At 41.7% G+C, this 20,643-nt stretch overlaps 1 protein-coding gene across 2 annotated transcripts in view; it reads right to left on the bottom strand.

The window, feature by feature from the left end:
* The window catches only part of RNF217 (ring finger protein 217), a 156,128-nt gene that overhangs the window by 13,716 nt on the left and 121,769 nt on the right, over nucleotides 1-20,643 (bottom strand). For both annotated transcript variants that reach the window (XM_074948366.1, XM_074948367.1), the window contains exons 8-11: nucleotides 19,617-19,731; nucleotides 7,544-7,728; nucleotides 5,449-5,603; nucleotides 3,287-3,449 (exon numbers count right to left, since the gene is read on the bottom strand). In XM_074948366.1, coding sequence (XP_074804467.1) covers nucleotides 3,287-3,449; nucleotides 5,449-5,603; nucleotides 7,544-7,728; nucleotides 19,617-19,731 — 618 coding nt within the window. The remainder of the gene's footprint in view (nucleotides 1-3,286; nucleotides 3,450-5,448; nucleotides 5,604-7,543; nucleotides 7,729-19,616; nucleotides 19,732-20,643) is intronic.

Genomic DNA, 20,643 nt, shown 5'->3' with positions numbered 1-20,643 from the left:
GATCAGAGGCAATACATACATGAGACCTTGATTCCATATAAAGGTGTCTTGCTTGATGGGGATGGGAAGGAGGCAGAGACTGGTAGTGAACACAGTACCCATGAGGAAGGCTGCTTGTCTGTCACTGAGGTCATGGAAATCACAAATCCCGTGACTTTCCATGACAAGTGCTGGGCAGCCCCTGGGCCAGCAGCAGAATTTTGGGTGTGTGGGAGGGGGCTTAGAGCTGGGGCAGAGAGTTGGGGTGCGGGACAGTGCTTACCTGGGGTGGGGAGGTTCCCTGGCTCCCACTGGCATGTCCCTGCAGCTCCTAGGCGGAGGGGGGCTAGGTGCTCTAACCGCAGGCGCTGCCCCTCCAGCTCCCTTTGGCTGCGACTCCTGGCCAACAGGAGCTGCGTAGATGGCGCTCATGGTGAGAGCAGCACACAGAGCCCCCCTAGGAGCTGCAGGGACATGCCAGTTGGAGCCGGGTAGGGAGCCTGCCAGCCCCCCCAACCCTCCCCGTGCCAACTCTCCCAGGCCGTAGCCCATCCCCGCAGAACTGGCGGGGGTCCCAGGCCACGTGCTGCTGCCCATCCCAGCCCCCCAGCACCAACTGGGTCCTGGGCTGAGTGCCACCGCCTGCCCCTGTGCCCCCCAGCACCAGTGGGAGTCCCGGGCCGCTCCCCCGCACCCCAGCACCTGCGACCCCCTTGCCCAAGTTTTAGTTAGGGGTATAGTAAAAGTCATGGACAGGTCACAGGCTGCGAATTTTGTTTACTGCCTGTGACCTGTCCATGACTTTTACTAAAAATACCTGTGACTAAAACATAGCCTTAGCCATGAGAGATGACTTTTAGTATCCACTTTAAGGTAGTTATTCCAGTCAAAGTCTGGTAGAATAGGGAAAGATGGCATCCAAAGATAGGGTTCAAAAACAACTCTAGTCTGTCTAGGTTGTGACTTTTAACATTTATGCCAACCCTGCTATCTTGATGATGCCACAGGGTGACTGGTGACTATGTAAGCCTTTTTTGAAAGAACATGGATAATCAGAGGATAATCAGTAGGCTGTTGTTAAAGAGTAAGCAGGTACTCTGGGTTGAGATTGGTATCTGAAGGGCTTCCTTTGAGTAAGGCCCCTTTTGTTGAATTGCTAAACAAAGGGAAAGATTTCTATGGTGTTCTGTGCCTCTTTGCATGACACTTAAAACTACAAGTCATTCCTTGTTATAACTTCCATGGCCGTGGACTGAACTGTGATATCAGAAGCGTCCAGAGCCACATGTAGAGATGTTTTTGCTTCCAGTTGCCCTTTCATTTCTCCCTGGCTTCTGGAGGAATGCTGTTCACAAAGGGAGATACTTAGCAAATAACACTTGTTAGTTTGCTATAAGTAGTTTGAACAAAATGGAGGAGGAAGCTTTCCTTCCAAAGAGATCTAGCTAACTGGGGTCTTTTGGGGGAGTAGTCAGCCTAGCCTATCAAAGACAAGTTTTCTCCCAGACCACACAATCCACCAGAGATTGTGGGATTGGATGTGTACAGAATTGTTCAAAGCCCCTCACTGGAATTTGGTATCTTTTTTTCTTGCTTGCTTTGTAGTTGGGGTAAATATAGCAGGGGTTTGCCAGAGATATTTAGCTGGCTCTAAAATGCTTTCATATATAGGCATTGCTAACTTGTGGAGAATAACCAATAATATATGGGGCTTTTCCTTGATCACAAGAGTCCCAGTCCTCCGTGTCAGCAATTCAAGGCAGCAGCTATTGAAAAGCTCGAAATTATCAGGAGCTGGTACTGCAGACAAAGAGACCGCCTCCTTGGCAAATGATGATAATGATGGGTCTTTGGGAGAAGCTGAAGGGCCCTAGTCCAGTGGTTTGGAACCGGACTCTTTTTCATTATTCAGGAGTTCTTCATTCTCATTCCTATGAGCTTCTGTGGGAGGTCTTGAAACTAAGGCCAAAGAAGAATGAGACCTTCTATGTTCGGGAGATACTGGGAAGGGGGACTCACTTCTGGAGGCTCTGGAAGATGAGCCCTGGTTAGTCCCGTATGGCCATGGTGGAGAGCTGTTATGGATAAGATTGACTAGGTTGACTGGGTTGGTTAAGATATTGTTGGCTGGGCCATTCGCATCTCTGCAATGGGTAAGCTGGGGGCTCTGAAATGAGTGGTTTTGATCTGAAGGGATGAACAAGCTTCTGATCTTGTTGAGCAAGGTGGTGAAGATCTCCAGCTCGATGGGATGGGGTGCAGCAAGAAAACGTAGTCAAGAGAAGGGAAGAAAGAACAGATTTCCTCTAACCGCAGTGCCGAGATGCTGCTATTCATAGATTCTGAACTCGCATGCATGGGGCACACATGCACCTACAGTGAGATCAAATACACTTGGCCAATATTGGCAGGGCCACAGAAAGCCCAGGAGCCGCTTGGTATGGAGTATTTAGGAACCCAGATACAGGGAGAAGAAATGAGAAGTAGGCTCAAATACGCTTCCATGAAACTTTTGATGAATCTGGCCAAAATGTCTCAGGAGTTGAAAAAGAATGCAATGTATCATTTGAAAAATTGTCTTCATCTTTCAGTTATGTTCTACAACCTCATTCCAATTAATGACTTGAAACTCATTCTATATTTGAGGGCAGGTCAATTCAGTACTTCTTAACCTTCTTTGTTTTTTCACACTTATCCCACATATGGAGGATTGCTGTAGCATTTTTTGCTTAGGGTTCAGAAGTCACTGCCATCAAATGGAATTTAAAAGGCAGAGGGAAGTCTTTAAGCAACATCTCAGGTGAAAATTAGGCCAAAGCATTACAGATAGAAATAGCAAATGCAAGCTTCAGGGAACTGCTGATTTAATAAGAACATACATATTTAAATAAAAATGCTAATTTCTCAGTTTGAATTGCATGCTGATGTGTTCATATTTAAAAAACAATAGCAGTTTACCACTCTAGAGAGGGAGGAAAAAAGAGAATTTAATCGCCTACTTTTATCATGTGCCTTCAGAAATTTTAAGATGTTCTCTAATTTGGATCAGATTTCCTTTGTAGTCTCAACTGTTTATTTTACTAAGAAAAGTGAACTGAGTGTAGTCTGAACATTACTGAAATGTAAAAATATAGAATCTTAGCTATTTTAATGTAAGGCAGTGGAAAAGGAACATCATGTTAATCTATGTTGTCTTCATAGCACTTAACTGTTTGTTAGTGTTTTGTTTTTTTAAAAAAATATATATATATATATATATATATATATATATATATGACCAATTGGTCATTCCCTATCCCATTCTTACTATGTTCAGTTGCTTGTTAAGTTCCAAGAGCTCGGAACGCAGCACAGCATTCTCTGCAGTCAGGGATGCATAATCATCCATCATTTTGCTTCTTAAGAAACGATCCTGCTCTGCCAGTAGATCTTTCTCTCTCAGTTGCTGAAGAAGAAAACTTATCTCACTTCTGGTAAAAAAAAAATGCAGAAAAAATAATATTTATTAATTGTTAAAAATTGTTCCATCTGAAAATGACATGCCATATTTTTAAAAGATATATATGACATTATTCAGAAAATTGTATAAGATGTCCTAACATTAGGATCCAATTATAAGGTTTGTATAATAGGATCTTAATGTTAGGACATTTTATACAGCTTTCTGAATACTCTGAATTATCTCACTAAAAGCAGCCCTTTCCATATACTTTGTATCCTAAATCTGGCAAAAAGCAACCTAACATTGTTAGTTATATTATACAATCTATCTAGCTCTGTTTATTAAGAATTAACTCTAAAAACAAGGATGAATCACTAGCAAGGCACGTCTTGCTTGTAGAAGGGCATACTGTTGTAACAATGGAGAATTACTGTAATGTATGTGCACACACACATATTCTCTTTTTCTCTCAAAACAAGGAAATTGAGGAAATTAGCTCTACTCAAGTAAAATATATTACACAATTTAAAAGCCCTCAGGATACTCAAGTAAAAATGATAAAATCAGTTACAACTATTAAAAATTTCATACCTGAACACTAACAAGAATCGCCCCCCAGAATGCTACCATGTGACATTTCTAAAGATCTGAAAGTCTGTACTATCAATCTTAAATCATTTTTATGTTCTATTTTGAGGTCAGATTTGATCTGACTGATTTGGGGCATCTCAAGCACTGCATAGCAACAAGAGAATACTGGTCAGTTAAGCTGTTTTGCATTGCCAGAGCAGCACAAAATAGCTGGAGTGCACACCCTAGTTTTCCCCTTCCACATGTACTCCTCTTTTCCCTGCCCACACACATACCCTCTACTTGCCCCCTCCCTCCTACACCTCACATTCCCCTGCACACACAGCTCCAGTCTCCCTCTTTCTCCTGTACCTGTTTCCCCCTACACAGAAAAGTTTCCCTCCCCATGTCTCCCATGTTCCCCTGCTCTCACACACCCCCGTTTCTCCATCCTGTCCCTCGTACTTCCCAGTTCACATATACTCCCTTAGTTTACTACGTCTCTGTTGAGCCAATCAGGTGCAATGATTACTTTTTAGAATAATTATTTAGGATTAATGTTCACTTTTTCATTATTTTTCATAGCTGAGAAGGAAAAATAAAATGTTGCCTTTTAGAGAAACTCAAGAAGAATTCCCCCAGCCTCACCACTGCTTCTCCTATTCCTGGGGCTCTTCATCGCACTCTCCCAAGCCAGAGGCAAGGGCTGATGCAGTGTTCTTTTCTTCCCCTTCCCAGCTGAGTGAGTGGGGCAGACCCAGGAGTTCTTCAGCCCCTCTGCCCCTTCCCAGTCCAGATGTTAGAGGGAAGCGGGGAAGGTGTGCAGAGAAGAGCTGTCTCTTTGCTCACAGAAGTGGAGGGGGGATGGATTAAAGCTGCCCTGAGCTGCTGGGCTCTTTTTGTTCCCTCCTCCCTTCCTGTGAGAATCGTGTCTGCTCCTGAGGGGAGAGGGAGAAAGCTCCACTTGCTTTCTGCAGTAGTTCCAATTGGCTGCTCTTCCCCAGAAGGAACCCTCTAATTTTCAAATCAAGCAAATTCCTGAAGGGTGCTAAATTGTTAACTATGGGGACTAAAACTAACCATTTATCCCTTAAAACGCTACAAGTGGAGCTACCGTGCAACCTCTCTTACACTTTGTGTTAGTCAATCCTGAACTGAAAGGACTACCTCTGTGGATGAGAGAGAGAGAGAGTACCTTTTGTTTCAACATGTCCATTTTCTCTGTTGTCTTTCTGCTGAAAAGCCAACAGAGTGTAACATCTTTCGGTAGATGAGGATGAACTGAAAGCAGTACATCATGACTTCCTGCAATGTGTCAGAAAATGGGTGCCAGCTTAAAGTGACCCAATCCGTAGTGAAGACAGAAACCAGTAACCTAAAGCTTAATGGGTTAGTAAATTCCAAATCATCGATACCTGACCATCCGTCGAAAAACTGCCAAATACTTTGGCTAATACCTGATGCCATGTGTGATCTGGTCTTGCATCATTGCTGTTTTTTTAAATATTTTGTCTTCCATTTCATGCACAGCAAACTGCACTTTCATAAGTTCCTTTCTCTTTTCAGAAAGCTGCAACTCTACTGCCGTCTGCTGCTCTGACCGTTGCTTTAACTTGGTGTCCACATACATAAAAGGAGACAAAGTTAGAGCAGAATGAATTCTGAGATTCAGGCTTATTTTATGTTTATTTCTAAAATAACTGCAAAACATACATCACTCATTAAGTAGTTCCAAAAAGTAATCTGGTTTTAGTTTGACTACTGCAAAACTGTCCAGTAGTCTGATTCCTTTATTGTCTTACCAGCTTTATATGATGACTCATGACCAGGTACATAAAGCTCAAGTGGTAGGGGCTTGTGCTTTTGGCGCTGAAAGTTCTAAATTCAATCTCAGCTGATGAATGTGGTGTTTGCATGTATGTGGTTAGGGTTTATTATATGGATGCTGGAGAAAATTTACTTACAGTGAGAGCATGGAATACATATTTTTACATGTCTATTATTTTAACATTTCCTGATCAACAAAAACTTTTTTTTTCCAATTCAAGTAAGTGTCTCCATCAAATTTCACCACACATACAAATATTTGATCAATGAACTACTGTTTATTTGAAGTACCACTTACCAGAATACTGAAAAAACAGATGGGGGAAAATGAAGATAAGAAAGGGGTTATTAGCATCCTGCAAACACTTATACATGCCAACAATTTAATGCACGAGTAATCCTATTGAACTCAACTGGACTATATGCGTGTGTACACATTTCATGGACTGGGATTTATATAATAGTTATATAGTATATTTGAATTTGCCTTGGCATTATATATAAACTAGTAGCAGTTCCTGAAGAAAAAATTGTGCTGGGCCATTCTTCATATTTTCTATACAGTCATTTACAATATGCAAGTAGTGAACTTCAGACTAGCTGGAGAAATACAATTTAGATAAAGCATTAGTACCCTTTAAACCCTGCTAATACTACTTTGCATTTTTGTTGCTTTTTTGTTGTTTCTTTGACATCACAAAAGTATCCTAAAATATTTAAATTGTTTTTATTGCCTTATATAAATACACAGATTGAATTCAGGAAATATATTCCTAGCCAAATATTGTCATCTATTATTATTTAGAACATTGCAGCACTCAGAAGCTTCAACCAAGACTAGTTCCCCATTGTGCTAAGAAATTTACAAACACATAGGAAGTCAGAGACCTTACCTCAAGGAATTTACACTCTACAGGATCAGTCCTGTGCCAGCTGAAGTCAATGCAAAACTCCCAGTATTTTCAGTGGTGCAGGATTAGGCCTTTAAGGCCCCAGGTGGATGCAAAGGTCATTGCGGGATCAAGGTTTAAAACTCAATGCACTCATTTGAACCATATAGCAGTCACCATTACCTCTGCAGGTAATTCATGTTACTGTGATATTCACAGTATCCCTTTCAATACCTATGAACATTGTGGTATAAATCTACTTGGAAAGGCCTCATAAAACATGTTGTACTGGAAATGTTGAGAGGGCAAGGTGTGGTAGGCTGGACTCTCTGCTGATTGTGGGTTGACTGCTAATGAAATAAGAAGTATGTGCTGGGTGTGAATTCATTTCTGGGGGGGATGGCTGAATTCAGAGGTGATGTGCAAGGTGGTACAAATCAGTTCCCCTGAGGCTCATCTAGACTCCCTTATTCATAGCCTCTGTACCATTTTCAGAAAAATGTCAGTGGAGTTTGAGGACACTCACTACAATGCAGGATCAGACCCCTAGTCATAATAAATAGTGATTCCACACAAAGCTGATAGCATGATTTTTCAGTGTATTATGAAAAGTTTTTATTATAATAGCTGTAGATTTAACAATGAGAATCTAAATTGCTAATAGACAATAATAAAAATGTTTTTCTGATCAACTGAATTCCATCCGCTATATTAACAGCAATAAATATATAACTTATTCCTATTAAAACCTCTCCCCTAACATCATACACAAGAAATAAAAATCCCATAAATGCTGCTGACTGATGTAATAAAACAATGATACTGCGCAGTGTACCTTTGACTGTATCACAAGGATTTTCTGTTCACAATTACTCAGGCTGGTTTGTTGCTGTTCTAATTCCTGCTTGGCACGCAATAGCTCCATTTCCTTTTCAGAGGCCTGTCCGTCTGTCTGTTCCTTTCTTCTCTTCAGTTGTATGATCTCCTCTACTAAAGTCTGCTTCTCTCTAGAATGAAGTTCTAAAGAAAGGAAAGAGGGATTTTAATGGTTTCAAGTTTTTTTCAGCATAGATAGGTCAACATTTTTATTTTTCAGCAATGTTTGCTTACATTACAAATATTTATATAGCAATCATGCAGGTTAACTACATATTATTTTACCCAATGTGGGTCAATTATTTCTTTAATCAAGTTAACACACTAACTGCTACATGTATCCAGATTGGTGCTAACTGAAATGATGCATGATTACTGCATTTATTACTCTCCTCTACATGAGGAATTGGAAATGAGGAACAACAAGGTATTTTAAAAAAATTACACAAATAAAACAGGTTTATATGTTCAGCAAGTAACAGTCAACATGGATTTGTCAAGAACAAATCATGTCAAACCAATCTAATATCCTTCTTTGACAGGATAACAAGCCTTGTGGATGGTGGGGAAAGGGAGGCAGTACATTTGATGTATTTTGACTTTAGGAAGACTTTCGATACTGTTTCACATGACCTGGTATTAACTAACTAGCGAAATATAGCATAGACAAACCTAGTATAAGGTGGGTGTATAACTGGTTGCAAAAATGCCCTCAGAGAATAGTTATTAATAGTTCATAGTCAAGGTGGAAGGGCATATCGAGTGAGGTCACATTGGGATCTGTCCTGGGTCCAGTTCTATTCATAAATAAATAATTTGGATAATGGCATAGAGTGTACTGCTATAAAGTCTGCTGACTATACCAAGTTGAGAGGGGTTGCAAGTGCTTTGGAGGAAGGGATTAGAATTCAAAATGATCTTAAACTGGAAAAATGGTCTGAAATAAACAGGATGAAATTCAATAAGGACAAATGCAAGGCACTAGTCATAGGAAGAAATAATCAAACAAATATAAAATGGGAAATGATTGCCTAGGAAGTAGTACTGCAGAAAAGGATCTGGGGGTTATAGTGGATCACAAACTAAATATGAGTTAAAAAAAAAAAAAAAGCAAACATCATTCTAGGACGTGTAAGCAAGACCCAAGAAGTAATTCTGCTACTTTACTCAGCACCGGCAAGGCCTCAGCTGGAGTACTGTATCCAATTCAGAGTACCACATTTTGGGAAAATGTGGACAAATTGAGGAAAGTCTAAAGGAGAGCAACAAAAATGATTAGAGGTCTAGAAAATACGACTTATGAGGAAAGATTGAAAAAATTGGGTTTGTTTAGTCTGGAGAAGACAAGACTGAGGGGGGACATAACAGTCTTCAAGTATGTAAAAGGTAGATATAAAGAGAAGGGTGATAAATTGTTCTCCGTATCAAATGAGGACAGGACAAGATGTAATGGCCTTAATCTGTAACACAGGAAATTTAGGTTAGACATTAGGAAAAACTTCCTAACTGTACAGGTAGTTGAGCACTGGAACATGTTACCTAGGAAAGTTGTGAAATCTCTGTCACTGGCTGTTTTTAAGAAAAGATTAGACAAACAGCTCTCAGGGATGGTCTAGTTAATACTTAGTTCCGCCTCAGTGCAGGGGACTGGACTAGATGACCTGTAGAGGCCCCTTCCAGTCCTAGATATGATTCTTTTATGTTTTCTTGTTCAAAGAGAAGAGGGGAACTTGGGGGATATTAAATACATGTAACAACATGAATAAGAATTACAAACTAATAATGACATGGGGGCACTTGGGAATTGGTTATAAGTTTAATAAAATAAAACAAGGGAAACATTATACATTTTTCCTATTTCTCCTACCTCTCAATATATTTATTTTGTCTTTTTAGAACATAAGCTCTTTAACGCAGGGACAATGCATCTCCATAAGTGCGTCTATAGTGTCTACCACATTCAGGGCACTACTGCAATTCAAACACATGACAAATAATTTGAAAGATCTGGCTCAATTACAGCGTGTAGCTAAGGTCTTCAGAAGCTAACTGGGACCAGAGAACAGGTGGGGGCAGGGTCACAGGATCCTCAAGTGATAAGGCCACAGGTTCTGCTTCAGTCTCAAAGCTGCAACAGCTAGAACAGCCCAGGGCCTGGGGAAAGGTGGAATATCATCCACCTGGCTCAACAGGTGGAAAACTCAATTGAATCTGCAGGAAGGGGGGCAAGTTCTGTGAAAAAACGCTGGAGGAAGTGCCTACCGGAGGGAAACAGGGATAGACACTCCTGCCTCATGAGCTCTCTGCTTCCCATTGACAGCCAGAGGGAGATGGGAGCTGATCAGCTTCCTCCTCTCCCTTCTCATTAATTTAAACCCTGGCCAATGGTTTTACCATTTTTGGAAACTCCTATTTCAATTTTAGCTCCTATTCCACCCTGCTCTCTGTTAGGATACTGTGGTTTTTACTGATCACCTGTTTTGGGGTTTCCATTTGAGCCAAACTGTCAGAGACAAGGTAGATTTTTCCACTTTCCTCACAGCATCAAGAACAGCACAATTAGATTAAATAGAAATAGGACTTAGAATTTAATATCAGTACTTTGTGTGATTGTTTAGCTTGTTGGAACTTGTAGACTGTGCCCAGTGCAGATAAAAGGCCAAAATGGCCAGCTACCAGAAGTAAAACAGATCTGGAATTTGGCTAGGGGACCTTAAGAAAAGGGGATACCTAAAGTCTTCACAGATCAAGGTCCCGCTTTTAGTACCCTCTGTCTCCCTTCTGAGGCATGTGTATGAGATGATTCAGCAGAGTGAACTGAGTCTTAGGGGTAGGCTGAGGAGAAATATGGGTTATGTGATGGGAGCCCACTAAACCCATTCTGGGCCACATGAACGTCTGGCATGGGTAGATGGTACAGACAGCTGTGAGGAGAGGTGCTACATGAATAAAGTTGCAGCCTGCTGCTGTAATCCATCCCTGTGTCTGTACTCATTCACCTCTGTCTCCTGATAAAATGAGAAAGATTTCTTCCCTCATCCTGCCCCACACTCTCATGCATCTTCACAGCACCAAGCCCAGTTACTCTAGCTAGACAAAGCATACTTGATTAGCCCTAAACTGTTAGGTTTTTTTTTTTTTTATTGAAGTGTAGTCATACCCTATGGCACACCCATTGCTGGCCTGGGTCAGCTGACTCAGGCTCCCGGGGCTTGGGCTGCTGGGCTATAAAATTACAGCATCTAAGTGCGGGCTCAGGCTGGAGCCTGACTTCTCAGACTCCCACAAGGTGGGAAAGTCTCAGAGATTGGCCTCCAGGCTCAACCCAAACATCTACACTGCAATTTTATAGCCCTGTGACCCCAAGTCAGCTGACCTGGGCACTGAGACTAGGTGCTGTGGGTTTTAAATCACAGTGTAGACATACCCTTAATGTAAGAAGATTTTCTGAAAATTACCCTTAAAACACAAACATTTTACTTCAGGCAATTTTTCGGTTTGATTTAATAAGAAAGCCCAGAAAATACAGCTGAACAAAACAAAATAAGAAGTCCTCCATGTATGTATAGTTATGTTGCATATTACTATGAGTGGGGGCCCTACCAAATTCATGGTCCATTTTGGTCGATTTCACATTCATAGGATTAAAAAAAAAAAAATCATAAATTTCATGATTTCAGCTATTTAAATCTGAAATTCCATGGTGTTGTAATTGTAGGGGTCCTGACCCAAAAAGGAGTTGTGGGGTGGTCACAAGGTTATTGAAAGGGAGGGGGGGGGTTGTGGTACTGCTACCCTTACTTCTGCGCTGCTGCTGGCAGTGGCCCTGCCTTCAGAGCTGGGCAGTTGGAGAGTGGTAGCTGCCGGTCAGGAGCCCAAATCTGAAGACAGAGCTGCTCCCGGGAGTAGTACAAGAAGTAAGGATGGCATGGTATGATATTGCCACCCTTCCTTCTGCACTGCTGCTTGCACAGCTGGGCACCTGGTCAACAGCTGCTGCTCTCCAGCTGCTCAGCTCTGAAGGCAGTGCAGAAGTAAGGGTGACAATACTGCAACCCCCCTAAAATAAAATTGAGACCCCCCCACCCCACAACTCCCTTTTGCGTCAGGACCCCCCATTTGAGAAACACCGGTCTCCCTATGAAATCTGTATAGTACTGCATAGAGTAAAAGCACACAAAAGACCAGATTTCACAGGGGGATACCAGATTTCACGGTCTGTGGCACGTTTTTCATAGCTGTGAATTTGGTAGGGCCCTAACTATGAGGTTTGATCTGGCTTTTCCCTGCTTAGCACAATGAACTGTTAATCTGAACAAAGAAAAGGAGGACTTGTGGCACCTTAGAGACTAACCAATTTATTTGAGCATGAGCTTTCGTGAGCTACAGCTCACTTCATCGGATGCATACTGTGGAAGCTGCAGAAGACATTATATACACACAGAGACCATGAAACAATACCTCCTCCCACCCCACTCTCCTGCTGGTAATAGCTTATCTAAAGTGATCATCAAGTTGGGCCATTTCCAGCACAAATCCAGGTTTTCTCACCCTCCGCCCTCCCCACACACAAACTCACTCTCCTGCTGGTAATAGCCTATCCAAAGTGACCACTCTCCTTACAACATGCATGAAAATCAAGGTGGGACATTTCCAGCACAAATACAGGTTTTCTCACCCCCCCACCCCCAAAAAACACACACAGAAACCCATTTCCAGCATAAATACAAGTTTAACCAGAACGTCTGGGGGGGGGTAGGAAAAAACAAGGGGAAATAGGCTACCTTGCATAATGACTTAGCCACTCCCAGTCTCTATTTAAGCCTAAATTAATAGTATCCAATTTGCAAATGAATTCCAATTCAGCAGTTTCTCGCTGGAGTCTGGATTTGAAGTTTTTTTGTTGTAAGATAGCGACCTTCATGTCTGTGATTGCGTGACCAGAGAGACTGAAGTGTTCTCCGACTGGTTTATGAGTGTTATAATTCTTGACATCTGATTTGTGTCCATTTATTCTTTTACGTAGAGACTGTCCAGTTTGACCAATGTACATGGCAGAGGGGCATTGCTGGCACATGATGGCATATATCACATTGGTGGATGTGCAGGTGAACGAGCCTCTGATAGTGTGGCTGATGTTATTAGGCCCTGTGATGGTGTCCCCTGAATAAATATGTGGGCACAGCTGGCAACGGGCTTTGTTGCAAGGATAGGTTCCTGGGTTAGTGGTTCTGTTGTGTGGTATGTGGTTGTTGGTGAGTATTTGCTTCAGGTTCGGGGGCTGTCTGTAGGCAAGGACTGGCCTGTCTCCCAAGATTTGTGAGAGTGTTGGGTCATCCTTCAGGATAGGTTGTAGATCCTTAATAATGCGTTGGAGGGGTTTTAGTTGGGGGCTGAAGGTGACGGCTAGTGGCGTTCTGTTATTTTCTTTGTTAGGCCTGTCCTGTGGGGGTGGGGGGGCGTGAGAAAACCTGTATTTGTGCTGGAAATGTCCCACCTTGATTTTCATGTACGTTGTAAGGAGAGTGGGCACTTTGGATAGGCTATTACCAGCAGGAGAGTGAGTTTGTGTGTGTGGTTTTTGGAGGGGGGTGAGAGAACCTGGATTTGTGCAGGAAATGGCCCACCTTGATTATCATACACATTGTGAAGAGAGTGGTCACTTTGGATGGGCTATTACCAGCAGGAGAGTGAGTTTGTGGGGGGGGGGGGGGGGCGGAGGGTGAAAAAACCTGGATTTGTGCTGGAAATGGCCCAACTTGATGATCACTTTAGATAAGCTATTACCAGCAGGAGAGTGGGGTGGGAGGAGGTATTGTTTCATGGTCTCTGTGTGTATATAATGTCTTCTGCAGCTTCCACAGTATGCATCCGATGAAGTGAGCTGTAGCTCACGAAAGCTCATGCTCAAATAAATTGGTTAGTCTCTAAGGTGCCACAAGTACTCCTTTTCTTTTTGCGAATACAGACTAACACGGCTGTTACTCTGAAACCTGTTAATCTGAAGTGGCAATACCCAATTTTACCACTTGATGGTGCCAAATATATTTTTTAAAAGCCTTTCAAAAAAAGTCACATTTTGCAATGCTGTTTAAGCTGCATGTGAACCTCTGTGGTTCTATGGAAAAAACATACTGTTATAGTTTACTATAACAGACATTTGTAGATTAAACTTGCTTGAAATTCACCAATCCCCTTTTTTCTTTACGTCTCTATGATCATCTTTCTTCCTTTTTCACGTGACTAGAATTGGATGCAACTAAGAATGCATTAAAACTGCCGTATTCACAGCTGTTGTGCAAAACATATCCATATTCACTAAAAGAAAAACTAAAGGTAAATCTTTTCAACATCATCTTAGCAAGCAGTAAATTGCATACTGTATCTGTGAATGTTTTACTTGATTGCCCTCTATTATTATATGAAAAAAATTGTTCAACAATATTCTTGGAACACTTGAGGTACAGAACCCATTTATATACTTCATATATATAGCATAGAAAATTTAAATTATACTCTACTGATCATGCACTGAAAAGTGACATAAACCTGTATGAATTCTGCAATATTTACATATGTTCATGTACAAACCCAGTAACCTTCATACTTATATACTGCCTTTTCATGTCTAAAATCCTTCACAGACATCTAATTAATCATATTACCATTAAGAATTAACACCACTGGACTAGGGCCACTGCTTATCTCTTTGCATTTGGAAACATCATTCCTTTAAGCAGCCAGGGTTGAAAACATAAACCAAAAAACAAACAACAGCCCTGCCTCTCCCTTCCTCCCAGTATTTGGGACTGCTGCAGGTAGAAATTAAGGTCTCAAAATTTCTTTTATGGCTAAGAGACCTAACTAAAGACAGGGAATTATACTAGAGAGGTTCCCCTATCAGCAAGGTAGCCAATCAATTCTAGTCTTTCAATTCACTGGGCTGAAAAATGAGGAAAAAAAAAATCCCTTTTCCAGGCACGTCTAATTCAATTCTTTGTTTGGGAAAAAGATACTCTACACTGGGAACCTCAGCTTTAATGGCTTTCCTGACTAGGCAGTAGAGTTGTCAACTCTGCCTTCTAGCATCTTAATGGGACACAGCTGTCAGCTCCTCTGTCCTGGCCTGGCACCTCCAGCAGTCTCTATGGTCTAGGCTTTCCTGCTCAGCCAGTCAATGGATTTGTCCCCTTCCTGGTTCAGCTAAGGATGGGCTTTTTTGTACATATATTTGGGGTATATATTACCATCCCAATTACATATAAAGTACAATACAGTAATTGTCAGCATTGCTCAAAACTAGACTTAAGAATTAGTGTAACCTAATGTCAACCTAGTGTAATCAGATGAACACAGCTAAAAATGGTTTAAGAATTAACAGGATTCAGTTGGAAGATAAATAATATATTTCCATGGAGTACTATAAGTTAAGCAATCATACCTTTAATTATTTAGTATATGGCAAGTACTGTGCATTTTTCCCACTGGAATACAATACACTTAACCAAGATAGACATAAATTTATATTTTATCCTAGAGGAAAAATATAAATCCACATCTTACAAGAAACACTCTTTCTTATGTAATTATTCTGACATCATCCCTTTCAAACCAGACCAATTGCATTAGCCTGAGGGACTTCCTAAACAGGTGTCTACATTTGCTTTGCCAATTAGTAGGTAAAAATGCTTGTTCTGCTGTGGTTTGGGTCCCCAGCGTGGATGATGGGGATGACTACTAGTGCCAAACCAGGACAGGGGCTCTCCTTCCAGGGCAAGAGAGAGGGAGGAACTGCCTTTAGCAGTCAGGCTGGCTGGGGGGGGGGGGGGGGGGAGAGGAGAAATCCAGAGATCATAACAGTCAAAAGAAGAAAATATTAAACTGATAAAATGACACACCTTTTCATATAATGCGTAATTACCGGTAGCTTTTTTGAATTCATTGCCACAGGATATCTCAAGTGCAAGAGTTTAGCAGGATTCTAGTTACAACAGTAAATATTGTACTTTTTATGTAATTGTAATGGGGTTTATATACCCCATATATATCTACAAAAAAGTCCATTCCTAGATGAACCAGGAAGGGGTCAAAGATGTATGTCTCAAAGGGCCTGTTGATCTAAGTGTTGCCCTGTGAACTGAATTTCTGTTTCTCCCTCAGGGGGAAAGAGGGGGGAGGGGGAGAAAAAAAAAAAAAGGTAGCTTGTAGTAAGGATCAGAGAGAATCTCCTACCATTTCTGCCTTTTCACTGTCCTGAGCCTCCTGTCCAGATCTGGATTTAGTGAGGGAGCTTTGAAGGGCAGCGAGGTTACCCAGTCCTGGTCCATTGTCACTGGCGGATGGCTGGACAGGTAAACCACTGAGCCACTGCTTGGCTAGACATTTCAGGTGTACCAGCCCTCTGACAGAGGAGCAGACAGAGCTGTCTTAGTCAGGGGTTATTTGCACTTTCATAGAATCATAGAAGATTAGGGTTGGAAGAGACCTCAGGAGGTCATCTAGTCCAACCCCCTGCTTAAAGCAGGACCAACCCCAACTAAATCATTCCAGCCAGGGCTTTGTCAAGCCAGGCCTTAAAAACCTCTAAGGATGGAGATTCCCCCACCTGCCTAGGTAACCCATTCTAGAACTTCAGCACCCTCCTAGTGAAACAGTTTTTCCTAATATCCAATCTAGACCTCCCCCACTGCAACTTGAGACAATTGCTCCTTATTCTGTCATCTGCCACTGAGAACAGCCTAGCTCCATCCTCTTGGAACCTCCCTTCAGGTAGTTGAAGGCTGCTATCAAATCCCCCCTCACTCTTCTCTTCTGAAGACTAAATAAGACCAATACCCTAAGCCTCTCCTCATAAGTCATATGCCCCAGTCCTCTAATAATTTTTGTTGCCCTCCGCAGGACTCTCCAATTTGTCCGTATCTTTTCGGTAGCGCAGGGGGGCAAAACTGGACACAATACTCCAGATGTGGCCTCACCAGTGCCAAATAGAGGGGAATAATCACTTCCCTCAATCTGCTGGCAATGCTCCTACTAATGCAGCCCAATATGCCGTTAGCGTTCTTGGCAACAAGGGCACACTGTTGACTCATATCCAGCTTCTCGTTCACTGTAATCCCAAGGTCCTTTTCTGCAGAACTGCCGCTTAGCCAGTTGGTCCCCAGCCTGTAACAGTGCATGGGATTCTTCCTTCCTAAGTGCAGGACTCTGCACTTGTCCTTGTTGAACCTCATGAGATTTCTTTTGGCCCAACCCTCCAATTTGACTAGACCCTATCCCTACCCTCCAGCGTACCTACCTCTCCCCCCAGCTTAGTGTCATCCGTGAACTTGCTGAGGGCATAATCCGTCCCATCATCCAGATAATTAATGAAGATGTTGAACAAAACCAGCCCCAGGACAGACCACTGGGGCACTTTGCTTGAACCTGGCTGCAAATTAGACACTGAGCCACTGATCACTACCCATTAAGCCCAACACTCTAGCCAGCTTTCTATTCACCTTACAGTCCACTCATCCAATCCATACTTTTTTTAACTTGCTGACAAGAATACTGTGGGAGACCGTATCAAAAGCTTTGCTAAAGTCAAGGTATATCACATCCCCATATCCCCATCCTGCTTTCCTCATATCCACAGAGCGAGTTATCTCATCACAGAAGGCAATCAGTTTGGTAAGGCATGACTTGCCCTTGGTGAATCCATGTTGACTGTTCCTTATCGCCTTCAAGTGCTTCAAAATGGATTCCTTGAGGACCTGCTCCATGATTTTTCCAGGGACTGAGGTGAGGCTGACTGGCCTGTAGTTCCCCAGATTCACCTTCTTCCCTTTTTTAAAGATGGGCACTATATTTGCCTTTTTCCAATTGTCCGGGACCTCCCCCAATCACCACGGGTTTTCAAAGATAATGGCCAATGGCTCTGCAATCACATCAGCCAACTCCCTCAGAGCCCTGTTCTGCCTGTGCTGTCTTCTATGGTTCTTTGAAACTGTGATCAAAAGATCATTTCTCAATATGAAGCATTTCCCAGCTTATTCAATGAGAGTGTTGTGGTAGCTGTGTTGATCCCAGGATATTTGAGAGACAAGGGAGGTGAGGTAATATTTTTTCATTGGACCAACTTCTTTTGGTGAGAGAGACAAGCTTTCAAGCTATATAGAGCTCTTCTTTAGGTCCATTGACTGGTCTGAGTGGGAAAGACTACTGGAGGTGCCAGGCCTGGACAGAGGAGCTGATAGCTGTGGCCCATTAAGCGGTTAGGAGGAGGAGCTGACAGCTGTATCTTCTGGTCAGGAAAGCCAAAAAACCTGAAGTTTCCAGTGTAGTAGAGAGTAGCTTTCTCCCAGAGAACTGAATATTGGAGCCTGGGAAAATCATGATCTTAATAAAGACACTGGATTTATGGCTTATTACAATAATCTTTAACCCCCTGTGACACATGGCCAGAAAGGGTTAAATATCCTGTAAAATAAATGACTGAAATTCAACACTTAAAGACATATGGGGAGATAATGTTTGTGTTTTTGTGTATTGACATATATATGGGTAGTTGTCAACAATGTAATCAACAGTCCCTGTCTATGCTGTATTCTGATAATTCAGAGATCAAAAGAACATCCTAACATTTAAATGAATTGTAAACAAGGGATATCACTGTATTCATCTCTAAATGCACAGCAAATCATCTGTGAATGGTCGAAAAACAGGCAGTTGCCTTTTGTTAATTCATGTAGCTAAGTACCAGTGATAGACTGCCTTATGGATAAATTGCCTTATGTTAATCTATGTGATAATTAATGATGATGCTTAGGAATTGAGGGCCTATTGTTCCCCAAGGGACTCCAACTTGTCAAAGAAGGCCTGAAGTTGTATAAAAGATCCTTGGGACCCAGTCCTTTGTATCTCAGATCTGCTTAAGCTTCATTAGGGGAAGTTTGAGTTGCCAGATTGAGATCCCAGTTATGCTGGTACTCCCTGAACAGGATATTGGACATTGGACTATAACCTATGGACTAAATTCTAAAAACTCTTTGCAACTACAAAGCTCACCATCTCTGCTATGTATCTAAACCTCAAGAATTGAATTCATGTCTGTATGTATATTGATCTTTTAACCATATAGTGTCTCTTTTTTCTTTTTTAATAAATTTTAGTTTAGTTAATAAGAATTGGCTGTAGCGTGTATTTGGGGCAGATCTGGAATATTAATTACGTTGAAGGTAATGTGTCCGATCCTTTGGGATTGGTAGAACCTTTTCTTTAATATGATGAAATAAGATTTTCAGAAATCTTCATAATATTTGACTTGGGTACCTGGATGGAGGCCTGAGGCTAGGTTACTTTAAGAGAACTGTGTTGTTGGTTTCTGGGTAACCAGTAAGGTATAACAGAAGCTGTTTAGTGCTGGCTTGGTAAATATAAGTATTGACACATCCACCAGCTTTGGGGTTTGTCTGTCCCATTCTTCGCAGTTCACCCTAATTGAGTGACCTCAGCTGGCCCCCAGTGGGACCCCGGTGACACCCACTGAGCCTCCTTTTTGACCTATGACTACAGGTATGTTAACAGGCCACTTCACCTTCACCCTTAGAATTTGTGCTAACTACTTATGCTAAACCATCTGTTCAATCTTATATTTAGCTGTGACACTCTGAATACCTTTCCAGACGTGAAGAAGGGGTCTGTGTAGCTCAAAGGCTTGTCTCTCTCACCAACAGAAGTTGGTCCAATAAAAAGATATTAACTCACACATCTTCTCTCTCTAATTATTCACCGAGAGACAGAAAGGAACTGGACAACCAAGATACAGAGTGCCTGTAAAGAGCAAGGGATTGGCACCAACTCTTAATTGATCCATTTCTACCTGACACCAAAGGAAAGAACCCATTGTCCACACTAGAGCAACTGCTACAGAACTTTGGCTGCTTTTCTGGAACCTGAAACGATGCAGTTTATGCCCCTCAAGGTATTAAGAAGAAAAAAAAAAAGACTGTAGACATTCAGATGTTGACATTTGATTCCTGAAAAACAATTACCAACTGCAACATTGATCTGGTTATTAATTCGTTCTCTGTCTGTTTTCAGCATATTTAAACTGGCTTCCTTTCGCTTAAGTTCCAAATGGAGGCCATCATCTTGGGACTGTAATTCCTGTAAAAAAAAAAAAAAAAAAATTTTTGTGGTGAAAGTACATTTATTACTAAATATTTCCACAAATGTCAAATGCTCATTTATTCTGGTCGTTTGCATCTCAGTTCAAACCAATAAAAATTTAAAAAGAAACTAAACACAGATAGATGCATTCAGATACAAATTGCATATTTACAGTGCCAGCATTCTACACCAACTGCTTCAAATGTCTACTGAATGCAAAAAGAAAAGGAGGACTTGTGGCACCTTAGAGACTAACCAATTTATTTGAGCATAAGCTTTCGTGAGCTACAGCTCACTTCATCGGATGCATACTGTGGAAAGTACAGAAGATCTTTTTATACACACAAAACATGAAAAAATGGGTGTTTACCACTACAAAAGGTTTTCTCTCCCCCCACCCCACTCTCCTGCTGGTAACAGCTGATCTAAAGTAATCACTCTCCTTACAATGTGTATGATAATCAAGGTGGGCCATTTCCAGCACAAATCCAGGGTTTAACAAGAACGTCTGGGGGGCGGGGGATAGGAAAAAACAAGGGGAAATAGGTTACCTTGCATAATGACTTAGGCTTGAATAGAGACTGGGAGTGGCTAAGTTAATTGTATCCAATTTGCAAATGAATTCCAATTCAACAGTCTCTCACTGGAGTCTGGTTTTGAAGTTTTTTTGTTGTAATATTGCAACTTTCATGTCTGTAATCGCGTGACCAGAGAGATTGAAGTGTTCTCCGACTGGTTTATGAATGTTATAATTCTTGACATCTGATTTGTGTCCATTTATTCTTTTACGTAGAGACTGTCCAGTTTGACCAATGTACATGGCAGAGGGGCATTGCTGGCACATGATGGCATATATCACATTGGTGGATGTGCAGGTGAACGAGCCTCTGATAGTGTGGCTGATGTTAT

The sequence above is a fragment of the Natator depressus genome, chromosome 3, assembly GCF_965152275.1.
Source record: "Natator depressus isolate rNatDep1 chromosome 3, rNatDep2.hap1, whole genome shotgun sequence".
Lineage (NCBI taxonomy): Eukaryota > Metazoa > Chordata > Testudines > Cheloniidae > Natator > Natator depressus.
This window is presented reverse-complemented; position numbering and strand designations above follow the sequence as displayed.